General features: G+C 35.6%; 1 protein-coding gene across 5 annotated transcripts in view; it reads left to right on the top strand.

Annotated features, from left to right (window-relative positions):
• The window catches only part of NT5C2 (5'-nucleotidase, cytosolic II), a 149,901-nt gene that overhangs the window by 53,628 nt on the left and 74,919 nt on the right, over window positions 1-21,354 (top strand). For 4 of the 5 annotated variants that reach the window (XM_067709518.1, XM_067709516.1, XM_067709515.1 and 1 more), the window contains one exon: window positions 19,127-19,253. In XM_067709518.1, the coding sequence (XP_067565619.1) occupies window positions 19,153-19,253 (101 nt within the window). In that variant the 5' untranslated portion in view covers window positions 19,127-19,152. Of the gene's footprint in view, window positions 1-2,520; window positions 2,591-19,126; window positions 19,254-21,354 lie in introns of those variants that run through there. The other variant, XM_067709517.1, reaches the window with a different exon arrangement.

Here is a 21,354-nt window from a genome sequence, read left to right on the forward strand (position 1 = left end):
ATTTCCTTAGATGTTTAAATTCAGACTAAATGTTTTTGGCAGGAAGAAGCTTTAAATTTTAACATAGATTTGTCTATCTTTTCCTTTATGGTTTGTGTTGTCTTTTATCCAAGAAAACCTTCCCTCCCTTGATGTCATAGGGCTCTTCGTCTCTGTTTTCTTCTAAAAGTTGTATGGTTTTGCTTTTTTTTATATTTAGGCTTATAAATGCTGTTTATTTTTTCTGCTTAGTGTACCTTTAATGTGGTGTTCAATTAGCATTTGTGTTACACATTCTTTTTCTACCATTGTGTTTGTCATAAAATTACTCTGTAAATTCATAAAGACTGGATGGCTTTTGTTATGCACTAAATTGTGAAAATTCTGAGTTATCTGATCATGCTAAAGGTGTAGAGCTGAAATATTCTGTGTGAAAATTGTAAAAATAAAGATATATTTGTAAGAATTTAAGCATGGTATGCTGTAAATAAGACCAAGATGAAACATCAGGATCTTTCACAAATCTGAAATCAGTAAATGCCATATTTTTAACCTTGGATTATTGACTTTTGCAGTAGGTTTGATGAGATAATCCTATGTGGAACTAAGCTTTTGGGAAGGAAAGAAACCTACAGATAGTAGATTAAGATTAGATTTAGGATACTTACATTGACATGAAAAAATGTGTGAAATTGTATAGCCTTTGCCACATAATTGACACTCTGAAATTTTGACTCTGAAAGTAGAAACCTATTATAACATTCCTCCAAACATAATGTACTACATTGTGCAGAGGCCCCTACATTGTGTAGAGGCCGCAAGTAGTAAACACTGTGGGCTCTAGTATAATAAATAAAAATTTATTACGCACTGTGTCAGCCGCTGTTCTTAGCACCTTGCGCTTATTAATGCATTAAATCCTTGTTCCAACTCTGACCGTTTTGGAGTTGAAGAAACTGAAGTGATTGTATAATTTGCTCAAACATAGAGCTAAATTAGTGTCGGAGCCAGGTTTTGAACCCAGACAGAATGGCTCCAGAATCTGCACTCTTCACTACAAGTATAATTCTGTGATCCTGGTCAAATTATTTAACTTCTCTATGCCGTTTTCTTCTTTGTACAATTAAGATAATTGTACCTAATTCATATGGTTGTTGTGAGAAGTTAATTAGATAAAATATGTATAGAGTTTAGAATAATACATGAAAACAAGTGAGCACTCAATAAATGTTAGCCATTATTATGTTAGCATTACTAAGGCATTGAACTTATGCGTATCTCTGAATTTTTACCAAATAAGTGAAGTATGCCATAAATATTGTATATATATAAAAAAGTAGAAATACCATGGTGATTATTTCTGCCTTTCTGGTTTTTATCTCTTTATTATTTTGAAAGAGGAAAGATAACAGCTAAAACAAAATTGAATGGTGAACCAGGAGCTCATTGGTAAGAGAATGAGTTCTTTTTGAAATAAAGCAGAATTTTTATCTGCTTTTTAAAAGAATATTCAAGAATGATTACTAAAGGTGCAAAGTGTTATATATTAGCTGAATGTAAAAACTTTTCAGCTTTGTTACCTTTATGCTTTTGAAATTATAGTTTAATTATAATTAATTAATTATAGCTTAGTTAATTATAGCAATGTTTTGAAGAAATAAAAGTCATATTGTGGTCCCACTTTATCTGCAGTTTCACTTTCCACAGTTTCAGTTGCCTGCAGTCAACCATAGTCTGAAAATATTAAATGGAAAATTCCAGAAATAAACCATTCATAAGTTTTAGACTGTGTGCTCTTCTGAGTAGTGTGATGAAATCGTGCACCATCCTGCCTGGGATCCACAATCACTGACATCCTCATGGCTCAGTAATCCAGGATCGCCCAAAGCTGCTGATCCTCCTGTGACATATCGTCAGAAGGTCAATAGTAGCCTAACACTGTATCACAGTGCCTGTGCCATTCACCTTACTGCATCTCATTACGTAGACAATTTATCATCTCACATCATCACAAGAAGGATGAGTACAGTAGCATAAGATATTTCGAGAGAGAGAGAGAGACCACATTCATATAACTTTTGTTACAGCATATTGTTGGAATTGTTTTATTATTAGTTATTGTTGTTAATGTGCTTCTTATGTGCCTAATTTGTAAATTAAACTTTATCGTGTATGTATGTATGTATAGGGAAAAATACAGTTTATATAGCATTCTGTACTACCCACAGTTTCGGGCATCCACTGGAGATCTGTACTACATATTCTCAAGCCCAGTCATTTAAAATGTTTTCTTTACATACTCTTTTGTTCCTTTTTGTCAACAACCATGTTATTGTTGAAGGTCTGGTATTACTCAAAACATTCAGTTGGAAGCAACCTTCATGCAGATGTAGAACAAATATTGCATTCTGTGTGATATGGCAGAGGTAATGGAATTCTAGGAGTAGCAGCAGTAAAGTGTTCAGGATAACATAAAATTCGGGTCTTTTTTGTATATTTTTGGAACTTTAGGAACGTATGCAATAAATTTACATTTTCTAGTTACAGTTTCAAACTAGAGATTGGAGCATGTTGTTGCTTGAAGAGGAAAAACAAATTGTCCAGGCAACAGGTATTACATTTCTTATTTGACAAGATCTCTTCTCAGCTTTGTTATTTTCTATCAGAGAACAAGGAACCTTTTGTTCCAAGGCCTGGTGTCGAAATGTTAGCAAAATACTACATTAATCAAGCTAAGAATCTTATTCGTTTTCTGAACCAAGAGTACGATTTCATGAAGATTCATTTAGAGCATTAAAAAGAACTTGTGTAATATTCTTGCATTTTCAGGCTTATACAGAACTTAGCTTTTGGAAAGCAAAGCGCTCCAAGTGTAGAGATTTAGGAGTTTATTTCTGCCTGTATATATCAAGTCTGTAGTTCAAGGAACTGGGGATACAGCAGCGAACAAAACAAGTCTCACCCTCATGAAACTTACATTTTAGAGAAAAGGACTTGATAGTACCAAACTGTCAAATACATTATGTCTGGAAGTGCAAATGTGCAAAAAAGAAAAACAAAATGGGGTGAGAGGATAGCAAGTGATATGTGTGGATAGGTAAGTGCGATTTTATTAGTTGGAATTTGTTAGCCATCTGTATCACTTGGTGTGTAAACTATGAATGTTGGTCTTTTACACAAATGTATAGTATAACTTGGGGCAAATGATATAAAGAACTCTGAATGAAAATAATGAAATGAAAAATGAACAAAAAACTGTTCCTCATAAACTAAAAGATAGGAGTTAATGAAACATTTAACACAATTTATATGTAACACACTTTTAGGAGTCTTACTTTTTGGGAAAAATTAATATTCCTCCATTTTAAAATATTTTATGTGATTATTTTCCTTCATGTATTTTATGATTAGAAGGAACAAAGGTTACAAGAATACTTTCAAAGCTAAATTTTATTTCAAAGTGCTGTTCTTTGAGTTAGGGGTGACCCTATTAACTACAGATACTGTGACTTAGGTTTTCAGCAGTATTGTTAGACAAATTAATCTAAATTTAGATCTGACTTACCTTGTTTTCCAGGGAATGTATTTGTAAGTAAATTGGTTTGTGGTCTTGTTACAGAGGGGACCCTTGATGGCAACATGATGATATAACCATCTAATTTACCTCTGTATTTTCTTGGTTTTACTTGCTCATCTGTCAAGGATTAGGAGTATCAGGGGCTATGCGTAATGATACCAGGCATACAGATAGACGATACAGCTTTAACTTTTCTCTTCCCATAAAGTAAACTAGTTTAATATGACTAGTGTCATATGCAAGTAAAGTTGTATTTATGAAAATAAAATAAATTTCAGCTGGTGAGAAAATTCAAAAAAGCCATTCAAAATTATCCTTTCCACTCAAGTCTCAGAGCAGTGTTCATTGTTCTTAGAATGACAGTGGTTGATTATAAAACTTATAAATTCCTAGTTTTGTATTTCAAACACAAGATAAATTCCAGTGAAGTTTAGTAAAACACTGAGTGTTCATATTTACTTAACTGTTATCATTACCCTATTATCTATAGTGACACACTAATCCCATTGAAAGATGAATATTTGGTTCAAACTGCCATGTGTGTAAAACACTTTGCCTGATGGACCTGTGCTACATACTGTGTTTAAGTGCTACTTACTTCTTTCTAAGTGAGCTACTGACATGACCTGAAAGAGACATTAAAACGGCCTTGCTAACCAGGCTGCAGATTGCTCACCAGGCTTACTCTGCAGTTTCAGTTACTCTTTGCTTCCTGTTTTCAGAAGTTACCTGAAGCTTTTGGGGCAGCTGGTTTCCCTTTCTTTGGGGGAAGATGATGTTAGTGGTGAAGGGAACTATGTATGTTTTGCCTATGAAATATTTTTAAAGTGTGAAACTAAAATATTTTAAATGCCTGAGAGTTCATTTCAGTTGTTACTCTCCAGATACAACTACTTTGCAGGCTGGATATTTTATATTGAAACAAAGGACTGTTTCAATATAAACTGTACCACTATTGCTTGGAAGGAATTAAAATTTGAGCTTTTTATTCAGCATTAGTCACTGCTGTACCTTACTGAAAAAACTACTCTTAAGCTTGACACTGTAAACAGGTGACAAATAAAATGTTTACCTACTTATTGGAACATTTTTTTTTTTTGCCAGATGATAATGTCTATAATTTTACTGTCACTGTAAAAAATAAGCATTAGATAGACTGACTCTGTGAATAGAGTCCAAAAGTCTGTCATAGTCATGCTAACATGTGTTAGATAAGATCATAGGAAAACCAAATAAGGAAGTTTTTGAAGATGATGATTTAAGAAAATCTCACCCCTGTACCTTCACATAACTTATATAGACTTCATGGCAAATTTTATTTCATATTAGTGATAATATGGTTATTTAATCATTTATGTTTACATTTTTAGCAGAATAAAATCTTGTGTTATCTTTGCTGAGACTCTGTAACTTGAATTTTTAAAATAAAATGTATTCTGTTTAGTTCATGAATGATCCAAGAAAGTGCTTTGAATTTTTCCTACAAATAATTTGAAGAAAGTAATACAAAAAGAAGTTAAAATATATGGGGGAAATCTTTTTTTTAGTGTAATTACTATCTCTAATTTGTAAGGAAAGAGGGAAAGAAAAGCCTGACTTTTAAAAAACAGTTTTATTGAGGTATAAATACATACAACAAACTATATATTTAGAAGGTACAATAAGTTTGACATATGTACATAACCATGAAACAGTCACCATAATTGAGGTAATGAACATATCACACCCCAAAGTTTCCTTGGGCCCCTCCCCACCTCACGCCTCCACTCTGGGCAACCGCTGATCTGCTTTCTGTCACGGTAGCTTAGTTGACATTTTCTAGAATTTTATGTAAACAAAATCATGTAGTGTGCACTCATTTTTTTGTCTTCTTTCACTCAGCATAATTTTGAGATTTATTCTTGTTGTATATCAATAGTTCATTCCTTTTTATTGCATAATCATATTCCATTGTATGGATATGACACAACATGTATCCATTCACCTGTTCATAGACATTTGGGTTGTTTTCAGTTTCTGACTATGACACGCAAAGCTGTTCTGAATATTCATGTGCAAGTCTTTATATGGATATATGCTTTCATTTCTCTTGGACAATTACTTGGGAGTAGAAAGATTGGGACATAGAGTAGATGTTACGTTTAACTTTTAAAGAAATGGTGGGAGTTCCCTGGTGGCCTAATGGTTAGGATTCCGGGCTTTAACTTCATGGGTCTGGTTGAATCCCTGGTCAGGAAACTGAGATCCTGCAAGACCAGCAGCGCATTAAAAAAAAACAAAACCGAAATGGCAAATTGTTTTCCAAAGTGCTTGTACCATTTTTATATTCTCACCAGCAGTGTATTGGAGTTCTAGTTGCTCTTTATCCTCATCAAATTTGGCATGGTCAGTCTTTTTTTTTTTTTTTTTTGGCTGCACCTCACAGCACACGAGATCTTAGTTCTTCGGTCAGACTTTTTAATTTTAAATATTCTAATAGGCATGTAGTAGAATCTCATTATGGTTGTAATTTGCATTTCCCTGCTGATAAATGATGTTGAGTATCATTTCATGTGTTTATTTGCCATCTATATATCTTTTTTGATGAAGTGTCTACTCAAACACTTTGCCCATATTTTAACAATTGGATTCTTTGTCTTGTGTTTTGAGAGTTCGTATATGTTCTGGATACATGTTGTTTTATCAGACGTGTGATTTGCAAATATTTTCCCCCAGACTGTAGCTTATCTCCTCCGCTTTTCCTCCCAAAGAGTGATAGAAAACATTTTAATGGAAACATAATGTGAAAATACAATTTTGTTTTGTTTATATTCCTCTGTTAGCCATGAAAAGGGACAAGTTGAGTATACAAACAAGGTTGAAGAGACAATATTTAAACTTCCTAAGGGAGTAAAATATTTTAAATGTTTTTACATCACTCGTATACCATAATGTGCAAAACCATATAAACCATAATGTGCAAAACAGATTAACATGACTTGTAATGCCAACCTAGTAGTAAGTTGATTTATTGTTTTATTTTATCTATCATCCCCTCACTTTACTGAGGTCTCTGAACAAATATTGTTTCCTTATAGATACCTTCCAAGGTTTTCCTACAATATTATCATTGTCATTCTTTATCTCTTCACCTTATTTGTTTTACCTATACCATATACCACTTATCACTACCTGACACAGTGTGTTTGGTTACTGTCTTACTCCTCCACTAAGATGTAGGCTCCATGAGGCTGAGAATTTGTCTCTTCTGTTGTCGCTTGTTTTTTCCTCCTCTTATTGGTGTCTTCTGAAGAGCAGAAGTTTTAAATTTTGATGGAATCTAATTTATCAAGTTTTTTCTTTTATCCATTGTGCTTTAGGTTTTGGAACTAGGAAATTTTGACTAACCCAAAGCTCACAAAGACTTTCTCTTATGTTTTCTCCTAGAAGTTTTATAGTCTTAGATTTTACATTTAGGCCTACAGTGCATTTTGAATTAATTTTTGTATATGCTGAGAGGTGCCTGATGGTACTGGCTAGGATAGAACCTCCAGTACAATTTTGAGTAGAAGTGGTAAGACTGTACATCTCTTTTTTCCTGATTTTAGGGGGAAAATATTCAGTCTTTCACCTTTTTAGTATGATGTTACCTGTAGGTTTTTGGTAGATGCACTTTATCATACTAAGGAAGTTACCTTTATAAGTAGTTTGCTGAGAGTTTTTATCAGGAAAGCATGTCGAATTTTGTCTTATACTTTTTCTATATCTATTGAGATGATCATACAGTTTTTCTTCTTCCTTTTTTTTTTTTTTAAGTCAGCTAATACGTTGACTGATTTTAGCATGTTAAATCATCTCTGCATTCCTGGGATTGACTCCACTTGGTTGTATTATTCTTTTAAAATATTGTTGGATTTGATTTTTATTTCTATGTGATCAGTAATAATTTCCCTGCTTTCATCTGATTCTAGTTACTTGCATCTTATCTCAGTTTCCTAGTCATTGTAGTTAAGGTTTGTCAATTTTGTTGGTCATTTCAAAGAATGAACGTTTGGTTTCATTGATTCTGTGTTTATTTATTCTCTATTTTATTTATTTCTTCCCTAATTGTTGTTATTACCTTCCTTCTGCTGGGCTTGGGCTTAGTTTGTTCATCTTTTTCTTGCCATTCTAGTTCCTCCAGGTATAAAGTTAGGTTATTGATTTGAGATGTTTCTTCTTTTTTAATGAAGGCATTTACAGCTGTAAATTTTCCTCTGAGTACATACGGCCTTCCCTGTATCTCATAAGTTTTTGGTGTTTTGTGTTTTTGTTTTCTTTTGTCTCTTAACTATTTTCTGGTTTTCCTTGTGATTTCTTACTTGACCCTGTTGGTTGTTAAAGAGTGTGTTGATTAACTTCCACATATTTGTGAATTTTGTAGTTTTCCTTATCTTATTGACTTCTGGCTTTATTCCATTATGATAGAAGAAGATACTTTGTATGATTTCAATTTTTTAAACATTAATAAATTTATTTATTTATTTTTGGCTGCATTGGGTCTTCGTTGCTGCGCGTGGGCTTTCTCTAGTTGCAGAGAGCAGGGGCTACTCTTCGTTGCAGCGCGCAGACTTCTCATTACGGTGGCTTCTCTTGTGCAGCACGGGCTCTAGGTGCGCAGGCTTCAGTAGTTGTGGCACGCGGGCTCAGTAGTTGTGGCTTGTGGGCTCTAGAGTGCAGGCTCAGTAGTTGTGGCACATGGGCTTAGTTGCTCCACAGCATGTGGGATCTTCCCAGACCAGGGCTCGAACCCATGTCCCCTGCATTGGCAGGTGGATTCTTAACCACTGCGCCACCAGGGAAGTCCCTAAACATTTATTAAGACTTACTTTATGGTTGAACATATGGTCTATCCTGGGTAATGTTCCATGTGCACTTGAGAAGAATGTATATTCTGTTGTTGGGTGGAGTGGTCTATATGTGTCTCCTAGGTTTAGTTAGTTTATACTTGTTCAAGACCTCTATATCATTATCAATATTAGTTTTAATAAATGTATTTATTTATTATTTTGGGCTGTGCTGGGTCTTTGTTGCTGTGTGCAGGCTTCTCACTGTGGTGGCCTCTCCTGGTGCAGAGTACGGGCTCCAGGCACACAGGCTTCAGTAGTTGTGGATCGTGGGCTCCAGAGCACAGGCTCAGTAGCTGTGGCCCACGGGCTCAGCTGCTCCGCGGCATGTGGGATCTTCCTGGACCAGGGCTCAAACCCGCGTCCCCTGCATTGGCAGGCAGATTCTCAACCACTGCACCACCAGGGAAGTCCCGGATCATGTCTTTTTAATCCTTTCTGTGAAACTTTGCCTTCAAAGTAATTACTAATGAGGAAGGACTTATTTTTGCCATTTTGCTATTTGTTTTCTGAATGACTTAAACCCTTTTTGTTCCTCCATTATTGCCGCCTTTTGTGTTTAGTTGATGTTTTTAGTGAACTGTTTTGATTCCATTCTCACAAATTTTATTTTATTTTATTTTAATTTTTTTCTGGGGTGGTACGCGGGCCTCTCACTGTTGTGGCCTCTCCCGTTGCGGAGCACAGGCTCCGGACGCACAGGCTCAGCGGCCATGGCTCACGGGCCTAGCCACTCTGCGGCATGTGGGATCTTCCCGGAATGGGGCATGAACCCGCGTCCCCTGCATCGGCAGGTGGACTCTCAACCATTGCGCCACCAGGGAAGCCCACAAATTTTATTTGTAATTAAAGAAAATTTTTTTTGGCTGTGTTGGGTTTTCGTTGCTGTGCAGGGGCTTTCTCTAGTTGTGGCGAGAGGGGGCTACTCTTCATTGTGGTGCGCAGGCTTCTCATTGCTGTGGCTTCTCTTGTTGTGGAGCACAGACTCCAGGAGCATGGGCTTCAGTAGTTCTGGTGTGCGGGCTCAGTAGTTGTGGCTTGTGGGTTCTAGAGCACAGGCTCAGTAGTTGTGGCGCATGGGCTTAGTTGCTCCTTGGCATGTGGGCTCTTCCCGGACCGGGGTTCGAGCCCATGTCCCCTCCATTGGCAGGTGGATTCTTAAACACTGTGCACCAGGGAAAGTCCTCACAAATTTTAATAATGTTGTATTTTCATTTTGAGTCAGTTCAAAATAATTTCTAATTTCTCCTTTGATTTCTTCTTTGACCCTTGGGTTATATAGAAGTGTGTTCATTTATTTGCAGATATTTGGGGATTTTCCAGGTATCTTTCTGTATTTATTGCTAATTTAATTTCATTGTGGCCAGTGAACATACTTTGTAAGACTTGATTCTTTTTCAATTTCAATTTATTGAGACTTGTTTTATGGCCCAGAACATGATCTATTTTGGTAAATGTTCCATGTGCACTTGAAAAGAATGTGTATTCTGTGGTTGTTGGGTGGACTGTTTTATGAATGTCAGTTAGGTCAAGTTGGATGATAATGTTGGTCAAGTCTTTTCTATCCTTAACAGACATCTTGTCCACTTGTTCTATCAGTTATTGAAATATTACTGAAATCTCCAGCTATAATTGTGGTTTTGTCACTTCCTCCTTGCAGTTCTACAAGTTTTTGCTTAATGTATTTTGAAGCTCTGTTATTAGATGTACATAAGCATTTATGATTATTATGTCTTCTTGATAAATTGACCTGTTTATCATTAAGAAATGGGCTTCCTTAAACCTGGTAATATTCTTTGATCTGAAGTATACTTTGTCTAATGTTAATGTAACCATGCCAACTTAATAAAAAATTTTTTTTATTAGAGTATAGTTGATTTATAGTGTTGTGTCGGTTTCTGATGTATAGCAAAATGATTGTTTTATATATATATAAATATATATATTTTTTCTTTTTCATCTTTTCAATTATGGTTTATTATGGGATATTGAATATAGTTCCCTGTGCTATACAGTAGGACCTTGTTGTTTACCTATTTTATATATAGTAGTTTATATCTGCTAATCCCAAACTTCTAAGTTATTCTGCCCCCATCCCCTTTCCGGTAACCTCAAGTTTGTTTTCTATGTCTGTGAGTCTGTTTCTGTTTGTATCATATTTGTATCATATTTTAGATTCCACATATTAGTGATATCATATGGTGTTTGTCTTTCTCTTTCTGACTTACTTCATTTAGTATGATAATCTCCAGGTCCATCCATGTTGCTGCACATGGCATTATTTCATTTTTTTATGGCTAGTATCCTATTGTGTATATATATGCAACATTTTCTTTATCTAGTCATCTGTCAATGGACATTTACATTGCTTCCTTGTCTTAGCTGTTGTAAATAGTGCTGCTGTGAACATTGAGGTGCATGTATCTTTTTGAATTACAGTTTTCTCTGGATATATGCCCAGGAGTGGGATTGCTGGATCATATGGCAACTCTATTTTTAGTTTTCTGGTTTTTTTTTAAACCTCAGGATGGAGGACAGACTTTATTTATTTATTTATTAACTTATGTGAACCACTTTATTTATTTTTTGGCCACACCGTGTGACATGCATGATCCTAGCTCTCCGACAGGGAATTGAACCTGTTCCCTTGTCATTGAAAGCGTGGAGTCCCAACCACTGGACCATCAGGGAATTCCCTATTTTTCGTGTTGTTGGGTTTTTTTAATATAAATTTATTTATTTATTTTTGGCTGCATTGGGTCTTTGTTGCTGCACCCAGGCTTTCTGTTGTTGCAGCGAGTGGGGGCTACTCTTCGTTGCAGTGCGCAGGCTTCTCACTGCGGTGGCTTGTTTTTGTTGCAGAGCACGGGCTCTAGGTGCGTGGGCTTCAGTAGTTGTGGCACGTGGGCTCAGTAGTGTGGCTCACGGACTCTAGAGCGCAGGCTCAGTACTTGTGGCGCATGGGATCAGTTGATCCGTGGCATGTGGGATCTTCCCGGACTAGGGCTCGAACCCATGTCCCTGCATTGGCAGGCGGATTCTTAACCACTGTGCCACCAGGGAAGTCCTAGATTTAGTTTTTCTAAGGAACCTCCATACTGTTTTCCATACTGGTTGCACCAGTTTACATTCCCACCAACAGTGTATGAGGGTTCCCTTTTTTCCACACCCTCTCCAGTATTTGTTATTTGTTGACTTCTAAATGATGGCCATTCTGACCGGTGTGAGGTGATACCTCATTGTAGTTTTGATTTGCATTTTTCTAATAATTAGCGATGTTGAGCATCTTTTCATGTGCCTATCGACCATCTGTATGTTTTCTTTGAAGAAATGTCTGTTTAGGTCTTCCACCTATATTTTGATTGGGTTATTTTTGTTGTTGTTATTGAGTTGTATGAGCTGCTTATATACTTTGGAAATTAAGGCCTTGTTGGTTGCGTCATTTGCACATATTTTCTCCCAGTCTGTAGGTTGTCTTTTCATTTTATGATTTCCTTTGCTTTTCAAAAGCTTATAAGTTTGATTGGGTCCCACTTGTTTATTTTTGCTTTTATTTTTATTGCCTTCGAGACTGACCTAAGAAAACATTGGTACAATTTATGTCAGAGAATGTTTTGCCTATGTTCTTTTCTGGGAGCTTTGTGGTGTCATGTCTTATATTTAGGTCCTACAGCTTTTTTTTGTTTGTTTTTTTGATTGGGGTAGATATTTAAACTTAATGTAATTTTAAAAATATGGTTGAGTAAAATTCTACCACCTTGCTATTTTTTTGTTTGCTTTGTTTCCCGTTTCTCTTTTTACCTCATGTTTTGGGTTGATTATTTCTTGTTTCCATTTTATCTCTTTTGTTGCCTTATTAGCTATAACTTTGTTACTGTGGTGATTGCTTTAAGGTGTATAGTATGCATCTTTACCTTATCACAGTCTGCTTTCAAGTGGTACACTACTTCATGTGTACTATAGGAGTCTTAAAGTAGTATACTTCTGTTCTCTTCTTACACACCTTTGGGTTATTACTGTCACATATTTTAGTTCTATATATGTTATAAACCTAACAATATATTACTGTTACTTTTGCTTCAAACAGTTATCTTTTAGAAAGACTTAATAGTAGGGAAAAATCTTTTATAGTTACCCATTCCTTTGTGTGGATTGATTTCCATCTGGTATTGTTTTCCTCTTACCTGAAGGACTTCGTTTAAAATTTCTTTTAGAGTCTGCTGGTGATGAATTCTTTCAGCTTTTGTACATCTGAAGAAGTCTTTATTTCTGAAAGATGTTTTTGTCAGGGAAAGAATTCTAGGTTGACACTTATTTTCTTTCAGTTCTTTAAAGGTGTTTCTCCACTTTTCTCTGGCTTCACTGCTTCAGATGAGGAATTTGTTTTTTTCTTCTCTATATGATGTCTTCTTTCTTTAGCTGCTTCTTTAATATTTTCTCTTTATCACTCCTTTTAAGTAATTTGATTTTGATGTGCCTTGGTGTAGTTTTCTTGTTTTGTGTGCTTGGGGTTTACTGAGTTTTCTTGGACCTGTAGATTTATAATTTTCATTAAGTTTGGAAAATTTCCCCCACTATGTCTTTGTTTTTTTTTTTTTGTTCCCCCCCCCTCCACTATTTCTTTAAATAATTTTTCTGTCTTCTCACTTTCTCTTTTCTTTTGTGGACTCCAATTATGCATATATTAGAAATCAGAATACACTTGAAACTGTTGCACAGGTCACTGATCTAATTTGGATAGTTTCTATTGCTATGTCTTCAAGTTACTAATGTTTTCTTTAAAGTCTAATCTGTCATTAATCTATTCAGTGTTATTTCTCATCTCAGATTGTAGTTGTCACTTCTAGATGTTTGAGTTGGGTCTTTTAAAAAGTTGTCACTTCTAGATGTTTGAGTTGGGTCTTTTAAAAAGATTCTGTACTTAACATTCTCAGTCTTCTAGTTTTTTGAACATATGAAATACATTCAATTATCAATTATATATTGAATGATATATTATTTGAATTGCATATTATATATTGAATTTTGTCCAGTTATAATAACTTAGTGTCTTTGAGTATTCTATCATCTGTGTCATTTGTGGGTTTGCCTCAGTTGATTTTTTTAAAAAGATTTATTCATTATTTATTTTATTTATTTTTGGCTGCATCAGGTCTTAGTTGAGGCACCAGGGATCTTCATTGAGATATGCGGGATCTTTCATTGAGGTGTGCGGGCTCTTCGTTGTGGTGCACAGGCTTCTCTAGTTGTGGCACGCAGTCTCCAGGGCGCGTGGGCTCTGTAGTTTGTGGCACGTGGGCTGTAGTTGAGGCGTGCCTGCTCAGTAGTTGTGGCACGTGGGCTTAGTTGCCCCATGACATGTGGGATTGTAATTCCCTGACCAGGGATCAAAACCGTGTCCCCTGCATTGCAAGGTGTATTCTTTACCATTGGACCACCAGGTAAGTTCCTGCTTCAGTTGATTTTTCTCCTCGTTATGTATCATAGTTTCCTTTTCCTTGGAATGCTGCTAATTTTTTAATTTTATTCCTAGATAATTTATTCTTTTTGTTGCAGTGGTAAATGGGAGTGTTTCCTTAATTTCTCTTTCAGATTTTTCATCATTAGTGTATAGGAATGCAAGAAATTTCTGTGCATTAATTCTGCATCCTGCAACTTTACCAAATTCATTGATTAGCTCTAGTAGTTTTCCGGTGGCATCTTTAGGATCGTCTATGTATAGTGTCATGTCATCTGCACGCAGTGACAGTTTTACTTCTTTTCCAGTTCGTATTCCTTTTATTTCTTTTTCTTCTCTGATCGCCGTGGCTAGGACTTCCAAAACTATGTTGAATAATAGTGGTGAGAGTGGACATCCTTGTCTTGTTCCTGATCTTAGAGGAAATGCTTTCAGTTTTTCACCATGGAGAATGATGTTTGCTGTGGGTTTGTTGTATATGGCCTTTATTATGTTGAGGTAGGTTCCCTCTATGCCCACTTTCTGGAGAGTTTTTATCATAAATGGTGTTGAATTTTGTCAAAAGCTTTTTCTGCACCTGTTGAGATGATCGTATGGTTTTTATTCTTCAGTTTGTTAATATGGTGTATCACATTGATTGATTTGCATATATTGAAGAATCCTTGCATCCCTGGGATAAATCCCACTTGATCATGGTGTATGATCCTTTTAGTGTGTTGTTGGATTCTGTTCCCTAGTATTTTGTTGAGGATTTTTGCATGTATATTCATCAGTGATATTGGTGTGTAATTTTCTTTTTTTGTAGTATCTTTGTCTGGTTCTGGTATCAGGGTGATGGTGACCTCATAGAATGAGTTTCGGAGTGTTCCTTCCTCCACAATTTTTGGAAGAGTTTGAGAAGGATGGGTGTTAGCTCTTCTCTAAGTGTTTGATAGAATTCACCTGTGAAGCCATCTGGTCCTGGACTTCTGTTTGTTGGAAGATTTTTAATCACAGTTTCAATTTCATTACTTGTGATTGGTCTGTTCATATTTTCTATTTCTTCCTGGTTCAGTCTTGGAAGGTTATACCTTCTACAAATTTGTCCATTTCTTCCAGGTTGTCCATTTTATTGGCATAGAGTTGCTTGTAGTAGTCTCTTAGGATGCTTTGTATTTCTTCGGTGTCTGTTGTAACTTCTCCTTTTTCATTTCTAATTTTATTGATTTGAGTCCTCTCCCTCTTTTTCTTCATGAGTCTGGCTAATGGTTTATCAATTTTGTTTATCTTCTCAAAGAACCAGCTTTTAGTTTTATTGATCTTTGCTATTGTTTTCTTTGTTTCTGTTTCATTTATTTCTGTTCTGATCTTTATGATTTCTTTCCTTCTAGTAACTTTGGGTTTTGTTTGTTCTTCGTTCTCTAGTTCCTTTAGGTGTAAAGTTAGATTGTTTGAGATGTTTGTTGTTTCTTAAGGTAGGCTTGTATAGCTATAAACTTCCCTCTTAAAACTGCTTTTGCTGCATCCCATAGGTTTTGGATCATCATGTTTTCATTGTCATTTGTCTCTAGGTATTTTCTGATTTCCTCTTTGATTTCTTCAGTGATCTCTTGGTTATTTAGTAACGTATTGTTTAGCCTCCATGTGTTTGTGTTTTTTACCTTTTTTTCTCTGTAATTGATTTCTAATCCCATAGCGTTGTGGTCAGAAAAGTGCTTGATATGATTTCAATTTTCTTAAATTTACTGAGGCTTGATTTGTGACCCAAGATGTGATGTATCCTGGAGAATGTTCCATGCTCACTTGAGAAGAAAGTGTAATCTGCTGTTTTTGGATGGAATGTCCTATAAATATCAATTCAATCTACCTGGTCTGTTGTGTCATTTAAAGCTTGTGTTTCCTTATTAATTTTCTGTTTGGATGATCTGTCCATTGCTGTAAATGAGGTGTTAAAGTCCTCCAGTATTATTGTGTTACTGTCGATTTCCTCCTTTGCAGCTGTGAGCAGTTGCCTTATGTATTGAGGTGTTTCTATGTTGGGCGCATATATATTTATAATTGTTATATCTTCTTCTTGGATTGATCCCTTGATCATTATGTAGTGTCCTTCCTTGTCTGTTGTAACATTCTTTATTTTAAAGTATATTTTATCTGATATGAGTATTGCTACTGCAGCTTTCTTTTGATTTCCATTTGCATGGTATATCTCTTTCCATCCCCTCACTTTCAGTCTGTATGTGTCCCTAGGTCTGAAGTGGGTCTCTTGTAGACAGCATATGTATGGGTCTTGTTTTTGTATCCATTTAGCGAGCCTGTGTCTTTTGGTTGGAGCATTTAATCCATTCACATTTAAGGTAATTATCGATATGTATATTCCTGTTAACATTTTCTTAATTGTTTTGGGTTTGTGTTTGTAGGTCCTTTTCTTCTCTTGTGTTTCCTACTTAGAGAAGTTCCTTTAGCATTTGTTGTAGAGCTGGTTTGGTAATGCTGAATTCTCTTAGCTTTTGCTTGTCTGTAAAGCTTTTGATTTCTCCATTGAATCTGAATGAGATCCTTGAAGGGTAGAGTAATCTTGGTTGTAGCTTCTTCCCTTCCATGACTTTAAATATGTCATGCCATTCTCTTCTGGCTTGTAGAGTTTCTGCTGAAAAATCAGCTGTTAACCTTATGGGAGTTCCCTTGTGTGTTATTTGTGGTTTTTCCCTTGCTGCTTTCAATAATTTTTCTTGTCTTTAATTTTTTCCAATTTGGGCTCCAGGCGTGCGGGCTTCACTAGCTGTGGCATGCGAGCTCAGTAGTTGTGGCTCACAGGCTCTAGAGCGCAGGCTCAATAGTTGTGGCACATGGGCTTAGTTGCTTTGTGGCATGTGGGATCTTCCCAGACCAGGGCTCAAACCCGTTTTCCCTGTAGTGGCAGGCAGATTCTTAACCATTGCGCCACCAGGGAAGTCCCTTTTTTTTTTTAATTTTTTTTATTTATGGCCGTGTTGAATCTTCGTTGCTGTGCATGGGCTTTCTCTAGTTGCGTCGAGTGGGGGCTACTCTTCGTTGCGGTGTGCGGGCTTCTCATTGTGGTGGCTTCTCTTCTTGTGGAGCACGGGCTCCAGGCGTGTAGGCTTCGGTAGTCGTGACACACCGGCTCAGTAGTTGTGGCTTGCGGGCTCTAGAGTGCAGGCTCAGTAGTTGTGACACACGAGCTTAGTTGGTCCGCAGCATGTGGGATCTTCCCAGACCAGGGATCTAACCCGCTTCCTCTGTATTGGCGGGCCAATTCTTAACCACTGTGCCACCAGGGAATCCCTCCTTAACTTCTTAAAAATAAAAAGAGGTAGACTTTTGTGAATACTATTAGAGGTTTTTTAAAAGTTGGAGTTCACTGAAGGCCTTAACAGTAAATAAACAAAATTTATTTCTTACACTTTACTATATGGACTATAATTGCAGTAGAGCTCAAGTTAACGTTTTTCTTTAATAGCATGACTATTCTGATTTAATTCGTCATAGAGTACAAATTTCATTTCTGAGTCTTATTTAAACTTATGTAAGATATAGTCCTGGTCCTTCCCTCAACCTCCACTCCTCCCCCCACCGAAAACCATTGAAGTTCCATTGTAATTCTTTACTTTTCAAAATTTCACCCTTTTTTGGTCCACAAAGTAGTCTGGATTTGCCACATTAATTTTTTAAAATTAAAAAACCCCATAGCGTATCTAGATTCAGTTATAGTAGCCTAGCAAATAACTTGTCTTAAGTTATGTGGGGTCCTAGTTCCGCTACCAGGGATCGCATCTGTGCCCCCTGCAGTGGAAGCACGGAGTCTTAACCATTGGACTGCCAGGGAAGTCCCTTAACTAGAGTCTTTTGCAAGTACCAGTACTTTTGTTATCTAAACAGTGTTTGGAAATCTTGATTATTTCAGAAACATTACAGACCTAAATATGTATCCAAAAGAATTGAAAACTGGTACTCAAGTAAATACATTGTTCATACATGTTTATAGCAGTACTATTCACAGTAGCCAAAAGGTGGAAATAGTCCAAATGTCTGTCAGCGGATGAAGAGATAAACAAATTGTGGTACATGCACACAGTGGAATATTTATTATTCAGCCATAGAAAGGAAGGAAGTATCTGAAACATGGTAGAACATGGATGAAACTAGAAAACATGCTAAATAAAAGAAGCCAGATACAAAAACTCACATTCTATATGATTCTATTTATATGAAATATCCAGAATAGATAAACTCGAAGAGGCAGAAGTGGGATTGGGGTGGCCGTGGGGTGGGGAGAATGGGGAGAAACTGCTTAATGGGTAAAGGGTTTTACTTTGGAGTGACAGAAGTATTTTGGAACTAGATAGAGGTGGTGGTTGCACTATATTATGAACATACTAAATGCCATTGACTTACTTTAAAATGGTTTGTTTTCTTATGTGAATTTCACCTCAGTAAATTATTATTTTAAAAAGCTACAAAGATAGCTTACTTTAAAATTGCCATAATGTGATAAACAATGTTAGCATTTTCAAAATTGGAAATAAGTTAGAATGCAGATGTTTTTACAAACATTGGTATTTTAATAAAATGTGAATAAACTTCTTAACTCTAAAAGGTTATTTTTCATCCTTATTTAAAGCTGCAGATGAAAACTGCAAAAATAGAAGTGAAACCTGTAACAGTGCCTATAGTAAAAATACAGTAAAGACACCTGCTCACCTCGTTTTAGATGTTTATTCTAATGAGATGAAATGTTTTAGTTTATTTCTTCTTCTAGTTCAGTCTGTAATACTAGCTGCAAGATAATTTGTCATTGAAAAATATAAAAGCATAATATAATTAGAAGTCAAATACTCATACATATTTGTACTACCATTGATTGAGTTTAGTATGTTTATCAGAATTAAAAAGTTGCTTACTTTACATATTTTGAACATACATTAACTGAAAATTATATATTTTCACATGTCTGTGGTCTCAGCCCCTTTTCTAGAATCTAGGATTAAAGTAAATTATTACTGGCAATCATGCTTAATTATTTGAAAGTGTTATATATGATCTTTCTGGATAGAAATTACTATATGAAATTATTTTCCTAAATTTACATAGTTTAGAAGTGTTAGTTTAATTTTTCAGTATATTTCCACATTCAATATATTTAAATAGTTATATCAGACAATTTGCAAGATAGAGTTTTACTAATTTAAAAAAAAATCTGATTTCAATATACAGATGTTAATCTACTAAATTACTGATTTTCTTTTCTAGAATTGAGAGCATACAAATAAAATAAAATGACAACTTCCTGGAGTGATCGGTTACAAAATGCAGCAGATATGCCTGCTAACATGGATAAACATTTCCTGAAAAAGTATCGACGAGAAGCTTATCATCGGTAAGTATTTTGTCTATTTAATCCTCAAAACAGCTCTATAAAGTGGGCGTATAATATCTTCATTTTACACATGATGAAATTAACGTGCAGAGTGGTTAGGCAGTTTACCCTAGATCACATAGCTGGTTCATGGTTCAAACCCAGTCCAAAGTCCAGAATTTTATTGCCAGAATTTTACAACCACACTGTTGGTGCTTTTTAAAAAAAAATTCTTACTGCTTCTTATATCTACTAAAACAAGTCCTTAAGAGCAGAAAGTCTTCAGCTGCTAGAAAATTGTGCCTTAGTTATTAATCAGTTTGTTTTTTTCTGTTTTTTTTTGTTTTAAAATGAGATATATTTTTAATTTATCACAATGTCAAAGATTCAAAAGGTTAGGTATTAGTATAGATATGGGGAAACAGGCACTATCTTTTTTTTTTAATTTTTGAATTTCATTTTATTTTTTTATACAGCAGGTTCTTATGAGTTATCCATTTTATACATATTAGTGTGTATATGTCAATCCCTATCTCCCAATTCATCACACCCCCCCCCTCTTCCCCCCCTTGGTGTCCATACATTTGTTCTCTACATCTGTGTCTCAGTTTCTGCCCTGCAAACCGGTTCATCTGTACCATTTTTCTAGGTTCCACATATATGCGTTAATATACGATATTTGTTTTTCTCTTTCTGACTTAATTCACTCTGTATGACAGACTCTAGATCCATCCACGTCTCTACAAATGACACAGTTTTGTTCCTTTTTATGGCTGAGTAATGTTCCATTGTATATATGTACCACATCTTCTTTATCCATTCATCTTTCGATGGGCATTTAGGTTGCTTCCATGTCCTGGCTATTGTAAATAGTGCTGCAGTGAACATTGGGGTACATGTGTCTTTTTGGATTATGGTTTTCTCATGGTATATGCCCAGTAGTGGGATTGCTGGGTCATATGGTAATTCTATTTTTAGTTTTTTAAGGAACCTCCATACTGTTCTCCATAGTGGCTGTATCAATTTACATTCACACCAACAGTGCAAGAGGGTTCCCTTTTCTCCACACCCTCTCTAGCATTTGTTGTTTGTAGATTTTCTGATAGTGCTTATTCTAACTGGTGTGAGGTGATACCTCATTGTAGTTTTGATTTGCATTTCTCTAATAATTAGTGATGTTGAGTAGCTTTTCATGTGCTTCTTGACCATCTGTATGTCTTCTTTGGAAAATGTTCAGGTCTTGTGCCCATTTTTGGATTGGGTTGTTTGTTTTTTTAATATTGAGCTGCATGAGCTGTTTATATATTTTAGAGATTAATCTTTTGTCCATTGATTCGTTTGCAAATATTTTCTCCCGTTCTGAGGGTTGTCTTTTTGTCTTGTTTGTAGTTTCTTTTGTTGTGCTAAAGCTTTTAAGTTTCATTAGGTCCCATTTGTTTATTTTTGTTTTTATTTTCATTACTCTAGGAGGTGGATCATAAAAGATCTTATTGTGATTTATGTCAAAGGGTGTTCTTCCTTTGTTTTCCTCTAAGAGTTTTATAGTGTCTGGTCTTATATTTAGGTCTCTAATCCATTTTGAGTTTATTTTTGTGTATGGTGTTAGGGAGTATTCTAATTTCATTCTTTTACATGTAGCTGTCCAGTTCTCCCAGCACCACTTATTGAAGAGACTGTCTTTTCTCCATTGTATATCCTGGCCTCCTTTGTCATACACTAGTTGACCATAGGTGCATGGGTTTATCTCTGGGCTTTCTATCCTGTTCCATTGATCTATATTTCTGCTTTTGTGCTAGGACCATATTGTCTTGATTACTGTGGCTTTGTAGTGTAGTCTGAAGTCAGGGAGTCTGATTCCTCCAGATTCATGTTTTTCCCTCAAGACTGCTTTGGTTATTTGGGGTCTTTTGTGTCTACATACAAATTTTAAGGTTTTTTGTTATAGTTCTGTAAAAAATGCCATTGGTAATTTGATAGGGATTGCATTGAATCTGTAGATTGCTTTGGGTAGTATAGTCATTTTCACAATATTGATTCTTCCAATCCAAGAACATGGTATATCTCTCCATCTGTTGGTATCATCTTTAATTTCTTTCATCAGTGTCTTATAGTTTTCTGCATA

This window comes from Pseudorca crassidens, chromosome 16 (genome assembly GCF_039906515.1).
Source record: "Pseudorca crassidens isolate mPseCra1 chromosome 16, mPseCra1.hap1, whole genome shotgun sequence".
In the NCBI taxonomy this organism is placed as follows: domain Eukaryota; kingdom Metazoa; phylum Chordata; class Mammalia; order Artiodactyla; family Delphinidae; genus Pseudorca; species Pseudorca crassidens.